This window comes from Mercurialis annua, linkage group LG8, assembly GCF_937616625.2.
Source record: "Mercurialis annua linkage group LG8, ddMerAnnu1.2, whole genome shotgun sequence".
Lineage (NCBI taxonomy): Eukaryota > Viridiplantae > Streptophyta > Magnoliopsida > Malpighiales > Euphorbiaceae > Mercurialis > Mercurialis annua.
In genome coordinates, this window is record NC_065577.1 from 9,780,566 (window position 1) to 9,790,552 (window position 9,987).

General features: G+C 29.9%; 1 protein-coding gene and 1 long non-coding RNA gene across 2 annotated transcripts; one reads left to right on the forward strand and one right to left on the reverse strand.

The window, feature by feature from the left end:
* Positions 1-800: 800 nt before the first annotated feature.
* On the reverse strand, positions 801-4,928 carry LOC126660220 (uncharacterized). The gene is made up of 4 exons (XR_007635273.2): positions 4,532-4,928; positions 4,201-4,442; positions 3,192-3,276; positions 801-1,960 (listed from the first exon to the last, which is right to left on the reverse strand). It is a non-coding gene; the product is annotated as an uncharacterized LOC126660220 (long non-coding RNA).
* A 1,999-nt stretch (positions 4,929-6,927) lies between these two features.
* On the forward strand, positions 6,928-8,791 carry LOC126661377 (uncharacterized). Its single transcript, XM_050355209.2, has 6 exons — positions 6,928-7,059; positions 7,142-7,271; positions 7,357-7,526; positions 7,603-7,888; positions 7,975-8,132; positions 8,545-8,791. The coding sequence occupies exons 1-6, from the start codon at positions 6,999-7,001 to the stop codon at positions 8,697-8,699; spliced, it is 960 nt and encodes a 319-aa protein (XP_050211166.1). The 5' UTR covers positions 6,928-6,998; the 3' UTR covers positions 8,700-8,791.
* Positions 8,792-9,987: the final 1,196 nt, after the last annotated feature.

Genomic DNA, 9,987 nt, shown 5'->3' on the forward strand with positions numbered 1-9,987 from the left:
ATTTTTTCTCTTGTGCATCAAAAATTATAAATGGGAAGGTTATATTGATGGATTAAATGGTTAAAGATAGTGGAGAGTTTAACGGCAATAATCTCGCATGAATCTTAAATTACCAAATCTGAAAGATATGCAAAATTGTTGCCCCTCTTAATGAAGTTAAATTAGCAAATAAGAAAGGTTATTAATTTAAAAATAAACTTGGAAATGGTAGAGAAATTGTAATCCGTATGTTTGAGAATAAGTTGGCCCACGCAGTATATGGTCTAATTTTTTCTTAATATTGGGTGTGATGCTTCCAACAGGTAATGTACTTGTCTATAGAAAAAGAAATTGTGGCAAATTTTTAATTATAATCAATTCTTCTAACAATATACTATAATTGGTCATAATTATTCTATAAATGTGAAAAGGATAAGTAAAATACGATATTGTATTTTATAAAGAGTATTATTATATGAAAAAATAAAGCAAATAAGAGGTTAATAATTTAATAAAGGTTAATTTTTTTTATTGATATAAATACTCTTAATCAAATACTATATTTTATAAATTTGGTGATAAATTTATTTGATAATTATTGAAGTTGAAAAGTCTTGGTATCCATTAAAAAATTAATACTTTATTAATTAAATATGAATAAAAAAACACAATCATAATTAAATATAAACAATAATATATTATTAAAACAAAAAACATCTAAATATATAATTACAAGTAACAGGTCATATTAATATTGTTCACGTGCATAGCACGTTGGAAAAAATTAATACTATATATAAAAGCACGAAGGGACATTTACGTTAATGTACTTTCCACTTATATAATTTAATTATTATTATTAATTAAAAACTATTAAAATAATTATTAAAATTAGAGTACTAACTAAAATAAACTACTATGTTAAAATAAGTTAGAGTACTAACTAAAATAAACTACAAGTTTTTTTGTTTTGATAATTGGGGGAGAAGGAGCGCTTGTGTGAGGAATTGAACCCACGACCTTAGCAGTTTTCTGCTGAGCGCTTATACCATTTGAGCTATAGCTCGTTGGTTAATAAACTACAATGTTGAGACAATTGTTAGAGTACTAGTTAAAATAGACTACTTTAACTATATAATGATTACTATTTTAATTATTTTTTAATCGTATAAATTCTAAATATGAACTATTTCAATGAACAACTATTTAAATTTTTTACTTTATATCTTTTATTAAAATTCTCTATAATTGTAAAATTTGAGTACCAATTAATTTTTTAAGTATTTAGTAAGATAACCGATTCCAAATTAACTATTAATTTAAATTATATTTAATAATTTGACGAGTCACACTACGAGTCACACTACGAGTCACGTGTGAAACATATAAAGCGACATTAGTTTTTTTTTAAACTTAACATATAAACACTTATATATGGTGCATGCATATATATTCATACTTAACTACTCCAGTTTTATATTGGATCCAATAGTCAAAGTCCTAAATTATACCTCTATTTAAATTTATTTTTATAAGTTTTTAATTGCACAAATGATTATTTATACAATTTGTCTTTAATTTCAGTTTAAGAAGAGTTGTTTAGGCTTAAACTGAAAATTATATACCTAAAAGTAGGTTTAAGACTTGAGAATTGAATATATTTATACCAGTATTGTCACGACCCAAATTTATGAGCCGCGACCGGCGCTAGGGAATGGGAGTGGTAGCTCCAAATCCCGTAGCAAGCCTAAAAACCTGTGTAAATTTTTCGCAAATCAAAACATATTTCATATATTAAAATACATGTGACCCCATTTACAAATAATATCAGAGTTAAAAACGCGTTATACAAAATTCTAGTTAAAATATCTAGACTACTGCGGACTGCTAGAATTAAAAACCTTCTTTTTCTTCTTATACAAATGACTTCCAAGAATTAAAACTTCGGAAGCTTAACTCTTCAAATCATATCATACCATCCCTGAAAAATGGGAGGAGCAACGGGGTCAGTATAAAACTGAGTGAGTTCACCAAATTACACGCAATATCACATAAAGGGTTAAAACATTTGAAAACCCATTTTATATATAGAAAATACTCTTTTGAAATCATATTGCATACTCTATTTACTTTCATTCATAACTCTTTGTTTATTTCATAAACTTATAGTTTATACGTATCTGACATCTTTGATTTCTTATTATGGTATTGATATTTTTCTTTCCCGTTTTGTTGTAATAGTTTTCGATCGGATCTTAAATCTTAGGTTATATCATCATGATTCTAAATCGAATTAAATCATTGGCAAGTCTCTTGTGACTTGATCCTTATGGTTGGGTCCCGAGATAGTTCAACCGAGTTACCCATAACCATATGGTACAGTCCCGAGATAATTCAACCGAGTTACTTGTACCATTTCTCAATCCCAAACGATCGATAGGAGTCCCGAGATAATTCAACCGAGTTACTCCTTAGACACGGGTCCCGAGATAGTTCAACCGAGTTACCTTCGTGTCTGCATTCGGACTCTGCACCCTGCAGGTCTTTTGAACATAACTGTCGATTCATATAATTTCTATTAACATTTAATAGGAGTGTTTGTTCACATTGTGTCTCGATCTTGTTTCGTATTAATTCTTGATGTATCGCACTTACTTTTATTTCGTATGAGTTCCGAAGACTATCATCGAGAATGGATGAAATACAGGTCCCGGGATAATTCTACCGAGTTCAACCTTGTATCTCAGTTCTTATTATTGGGTGTACCATAGTACAATTCTCATTTTACGTTTACTAGTTGATTTTGTATTTTTCGTTCTGTTATATTGATCCTTTATGGACCATGGCATGCACATTACAATCTACAAGCATACATCTATAACACACGCACGTACGAGTATTTATTATGTTTGATAGTACATATCGGAATGTACTATATTTCCTTATTCATATTTGATTCGATACTTGTAATCTATTCGATGTTCGATTTCATATTGTATAGCTTTACCCTTCCCCGGTATTTAAATAAGTATATTCTCTTTATTTATTTATGTTATTATGAAAATAACATAATACGATAAACATGTATTTCAAAACATATATACGTAGTACATTTGCAAACATACATTTCAAATATATAAATATTCATATAGCCTTTCGTATGAAAATACGCGGCTTTATGAATATTGACGAGTAATTTAAAGTGTACTCACCATTTGCTATCCAAATCCTTCAAATAAGCTTGAAGATATCTCGATCCGTTCGCCTCGAGCCTTATCGATAGTCGCTTCTTCGAGTCTATGCAAATTCGATAACGCTACGAATTAATAAAATTTCTAAGTATAACTAATTTATCAAAAAGGTATTTTTCTAGTCTACTTCGGCTGACAAAAATCTTATCTAAAAATAGTCCGACCCCAAAACAAAATTGACATTCTTAAAGTTCGGAATGTCGCCTACAACTTTCGTTTAGGTCTCGAAATATAATTCGCACCCGAAGGTGTCGGAATCTAGCACATAAGGTTTTTACATAGGGCTGTCCTAAAACTGCAGACCTGCTCTGAATAATAAAATGTTCTGCTCAATTTGATCATCTTAGAGGCAGAATTAGAGAAAACTTAAAGCTAGACAATTGTAGTTAACATCTCAAAGTTTCCGTACCAACAAACGGAACTTGATTTGGATTTATACAGCCCGAGATATTGCCTCTGCAATATTTCTTTTTTGCAGAAGAACATTTTTACAAAACGCCAACTAGTTTACGTAACTCTTAATCGTAATTTGCGATACCTATAATCTATCAAAACCATGCTTTATCAACAACACAATCCAGCCACCTTAAATATCAATGCCATGTACAATCCATCACTTAAACATATCAATTCCACTTAGTTATGAAACCCATCTAGGCCAAACCTATTCATCCATTTTCATTTCAAAGCTTTAACAATCATTCTTGACTCAAATGCAATCTATATTCAGCCATAACAACATGATCCAATGCCAATTATCATCATTTGAATTACATTCCTTTAACCCTCATCATGGCCAAATACTTAGCTCTATTCATTCTAAAATTTAATCAACCAAAACTTACGATTTTCTAACACAACACCATCAAACGTCAATCATTATAAACAACACATGATTGCCGAACCATAAGCTATAAAATTCATCAATATTTATCAATCAAATACTCATCAAACTTAGAAACTTGCTCACCTTGAACGATGCCTCTATGTCAAATGGTTCTAGTATGAACAATCACCATCAAATCCCTTTAATCAAGCTCAATTTCACCTTACAACACACAATCAAACAAAAACCCCAATTACACATCATAAACCCTAATCTTTACTATCATCAATCCATGAATACTATCCATGAAACCTAAAATTGATTATCTTACCTTGAAAACCTTAGCTTCATCATCATTTTGCATCCAATTCAAGCTTAAAAACTCACTACAATCAACAATTAATCATTAGCATCTTTATATCTAAAAATCCCGAAACTAACAGCTCAATATTCAACCAAATAAATCTATTTTTACCTCAAATTAATGCCACATATCTGTAGATAATCGTTTTCTCGTTCCGTGGCCGCAAGAATCGCTCAATTTCGTTGAGAAACGAAAAAGTTATGGACATGTGAAATTTGGAGAGAAATGGAGAAGGAGGGTTACGGATTTTGGCTGAAATTTCTGTTTTGAATGAATGAATATTCATTCTTAATTGATGATAATAAGTGGGAAAAGAGTCTCTTTTAGTCCTTGAAGTTGCCACCTCCTTTTGCTTCACTTTCTAATTTTTATTTTGTCCGATTTAGTCCATCAATCACTTAATCATTCGATTCTCGATAAATTCCGTATTATTTATTTCCAAATAAATTATTTTAATTCCATATCTTATAGCTTTACTTTCCAATAATTTATTTTGGCAATTTTGGCTAAAAACGCTCAAATTTTCATTTTGAGCTAACTTGCACTTTTTCTCACTTTTTCGTCCAATTCTCATATTAATGACTATTGATAACCACTTTATCGATATTATTTTCTTACCTTGAGAAAATAGAGTAAAACACAACTTCCTCCAGAAATTTGTGGTTAAAAGTCCACTTTAGTCCTTAAAGTGGTTAATTTACACTTTAGCCCTTATTCTTAATTAATCGTCAAACTTTCTCCTAAAACGATTGCGTATACTTACGAAACTTTGACGATCATTTATTAATAATATTTCACGGACCTGGGCGTGAATATTATTAGCTCTGGCTTTCCAACTTATTTTATTTTATTCTCTTTTTATCTTGATTACATCCCATTGCTTGTCCAATAATTTTCAATTAAAATTATTATTTTACGATAATTCCTATAAACCCGCTTCGGTCTAAATCCTTATTATCGAATCTTAATCCGATATTCTCGTTCTTAATCTTTACAATTATACCTCGTGGCACTACACGTAATACTTCAAAAATTTAGGTTATTACAAGTATGCTAAATTGACGGACCAAAATATCTAAAATATATTTTAGAGATATATTTGATGAAATGGTCAAAATTATAGATATTAAATAATTTTATCCTAAAAATACTAATAATTTATAATTTATTTTATTTTTTCAATTATATCTAGACTAGTTTGGACCAATAATATTAAAGTATTATTTGTTGTGTTATTGTAATTTGTTTTTTCAAATAATATAATATATTAATATTTTACGGCTAGGAAATAAAGTGTTATTTATAATGATAAAGTGTTATTTATAATGATATTTAAATTATAAATATCTAGACTAGTTTGTGCCAGTTTGCTAAATCGACGGACCAAAATATATAAATTATATTTTAGAGATATATTTGATAAAATGGTCAAAATTATAGATATTAAATGTATTTATCCTAAAAATACTAATAATTTATAATTTATTTTATTTTTTCATTTATATCTAGACTAGTTTGGACCAATAATATTAAAGTATTATTTGTTGTGTTTTTTAATTTTTTTTAATTTAATGCAGATAGGAAATAAAGTGTTATTTGTTGTATTGTTGTAATTTCTTTTTAAAAGTAGTATAACTTTGTAAAAATATCATTATAAATATATAATAGTAATTATTAATTGAGAGGGAAATTTACATTGATAGTAATTTATAATTAATAGTAATTCATAATATAATTATATGGCTTAATCAACAAAAAAAACCCTCACCTTTTAGCCCTTTTTCAGTTGCACCCTGACGTTGTAATTTTGTCAGTTGCACCCTAATTCGCACCTTTGGGTTTCAATTCCACCCTCAAAATCAAATTGGACTATTTTCATTCGGGAAAAATTCATAAAAACCCTTATAAAGTACTCGTTTGAACTCTTTTTCACATAAAAAGTTAAAAATGGATGACTTATTTTAACTTTTTTCAAATGAAAAAGAGATCAATTTAGTACTTAAGGGTGGAATTGAAAACCAAAAGTGCGAATTAGGGTGCAACTGACAAAATTATAACGTCAGGGTGCATTTGAAAAGGGGCTAAAAGGTGGGGTGCTTTTGGTGATTAAGCCTAATTATATTGATGTAGTAGTTTGATTTTTCAAGTAAAATAGTAGTTAGTTAGATAAATTAGCAGAGTAATTTTTTATTTAATAATTTATAATTTAAATATAAAATGAATTGCTTTATCTGAAAAAAGGACAATAAAATAGTAACATAATAATATTTTAGTTAAGAATTATTTCATAATAAATAAATTTATTGAAATATTATAGTAATTTACTTTATTTATATTATTTTGTATATATACAATATCATTCTTTGTAAAACAAAAATAAGATAGAGTTATTCTTTTAATCAAGTAACTAGTGATTGAGTTTAACAGAAACAGTCTTAACTCAAGAGCTCGTACTTTATTAATCTAATAATTAATATAGTTATTCAGAAACCTAATATAGTTAGGATTCTTTTCCTGTACGTATTCTATAATACAAATTATTCTCTGCCCAATACTTCACAATAAACAGATTGAAAGTATGACAGGATGCAAACAAGATATGGAAGATAATGGCAGGTCAAATGAAGATGATAATGCAGGTACGCATATTTTCAATGGCCGTCTCATTTTATTGTTCCGATTGCTACAGATTAAGAAAAACAAGAAAAATTGTTTGAACAGAAATACGTTGGAAACTAAGAAGCCTTCCGCCTGCACATTACATCTTCAAGATTGAAAACTTCTCTTTGCTTTCCGATGCAAATGTTGAGTGTTTTAAATCTGCTGATTTTGAAGTTGGTGGCTATAAATGGTTAGTGCTTAATTTATTGTTCTTCATGCAAAAGCTGAATATATGCAAATTCGTTTCATATGTATTTATAAATTTATGGGTGCAGGATGTTATCTGTGTATCCTCGAGGAAACGACGACAAAAATGGCGATGGATACATATCTTTATATCTAGTGCTCTCCGAATCCAACAAACTCGCTTTCAATCAAGAGGTTAACGTATATTTCAAGCTCTTCGTATATGATCATATTAGCGACAATTACTGGATTGTTCAAGGTATGTTCGCGGTTATAAACACAGATTAATTAAGTAAGCGAAATGGATTATTAATTTGCAATGCATGATTTTGTAGATGCAGATGAGAAAGTAAGGCGGTTTCGTGGAATTAAAAGAGAATGGGGGTTTGACAAACTCATTTCGGTTTCCGATTTCAAAGATGACTCCAATGGATATTTAAGGAATGACTCTTGCATTTTTGGTGCGGAGATTTTGGTCATAGAAAACGCCAATAAAGGTGAGTGCTTATCAATGGTGAAAACGCCTACAAATAATACGTATACATGGACAATTTCAGAATTTTCAAAATTGGGTTTAGATTATACCACATCCAAAGAGTTTTCCATCGGTGGCAGTAAATGGTATGCATAAACTTTATTTAAATTTGACGTTTCTTAACATGTTGTTGGCTGAATTGATGATGTTTGTACCACTTTCCAACATTCAGGAGCATAAGGGTTTATCCAAAGGGAGAACCAAAAGAAAAGGGCAAAAACTTATCCATATATTTGATGCGAGAGGACGATGGGAACGGAAGAAATGTGTATGCAGAATTTATCTTACGAGTAAGAAACCAATTAGAGGAAGAACATGGTGAATTTAAAGGTAAACTATTTCCTCTTCTTATCACAATAGTAGGACTATTCAAAATTTAATTGAACTCTGAGTAGGATTACAAAATATCTAATTATGTTGTGACGCATGGCAATAATAAATGTCATAACCAATCAATAAATATTGTTGAATTCACTTAACACCAATTAATTTTAACATGAAATCCAATATAATATCAGAACCTTGTCCATTCAAACAACTTGAAGTTGGCCCAGCCCACGTGAGTGTTGAAGTGGGAGTATCCCACTAATTATAACTAAAGTATAAACAATTAATGTGATTGGTTATAATATTTAATATTGCCACATATCACACGAAAAATGGGACGTGACGAACTAGATTCACGCAAAAAATTCTCACTAAACACAGACACTAATCAATGCCCTTAATTACCATTTTGCAGGTGAGTATGATTTTAAACCTAATCATGGACGGGGTTGGCCAAGTTTTATGTCTCTCGATGACCTCAATGTCAAATCGAAAGGCTTTATGCGTAATAATACTTTGATTGTCGAAGTAGAAATTCAAACCATGACTGTGATTAAAGAGTTGTCTTGAAGTTATGCATATTCCAACTTTATTTTGAATTCGAAAATCTTTGTTTTAGCTATTTATTGTGGCGCGGGACGTTTCATTCATGAATCAAATATAATTTTTTAGATCATGAATAAGCATAATAGTTTTCAGTTCCCTTCTCTTCACTCATAGAGACTATAACTTTTTTTGTTTACTAATTGACCATCATCCTCTGCTTTAATAATCGAATTAAACGTGAGAAGTAAATGATTTCCTCCCATCAACGATTTGAAATTGTATAGCATTCACCCTTGCGAATTGCGATAATGGATCTCAACATCCATGCCATATTTTCCGAATCAGTAATGAAAGGCTTAATTGCTACAGTTAGGTCCTGTTTTTCACCAGAAGATCCCCCAGAAGTCACCTCCGTATATGATCTTCTGTCTCTGAAAGAATGTGAACTGATTGTTGCAGGTAAGTTGATAATCTTCTTTGGCATAGGGTTAGTAATTCTCGGGAAACTTAAACACGAATACCCTAGATTTGAACTTTCTAATTGCTACCATAGTCAACTAACTTAATATATATCAGAATCTGGTCTGAAAAACCCAAAACTACAGTTCCTATTTATTTTCATTTCACTTCTTCTTAACAAACATTTTATATTTAAATGGTATTCTAATATATTTTTTTACACAGGTAATCTTTTTAGAAATAAAACGCTGTTGTTCCATACCTATTAAAACTACAATATATTTTCTGATAATAATTTTCCACATAAAGACCATGAATACATATATAGTTAAACGACTATTTAAATATAAAATATTTATTAAAAGTTAAGTGAAATAAAAGATAATAATATGAAGACTTTATGATGAACTTAAACTTGTACGTACATACTACTTCACATGAATTTAATTTATGCAAATAAAAAATGTCCATTTTCAAATTCACTCGAATTCATTAAACACCACTATCATCAATGGATATTTCAATTCAAAGTTGCATGCATGCATTTTGAATGAATAAATTAAAATTTTATAGTCAAAGGACAAGAACTGTATAGAGAGATAAAAATATTGTTTTTATTAGCTGAATATCTGTATTCGACAAAATCATCTAAAAGTACTTTTTGTTCATTTATTTATGACCATGGTGAATAGGATCCGGTCCTCCCGGCACTAGTCTGTTGAAGGGAGCGTTGAAGTTGCCATTGGCCATACCAAAAGCATTTCGTTGAGGATGCTCGAATTCGGCTACCCGTTGATCGGTTGCCTTAGTCGTAGAGTATTGATCCGTATATCGGCCGCCGGTGGTATCATGG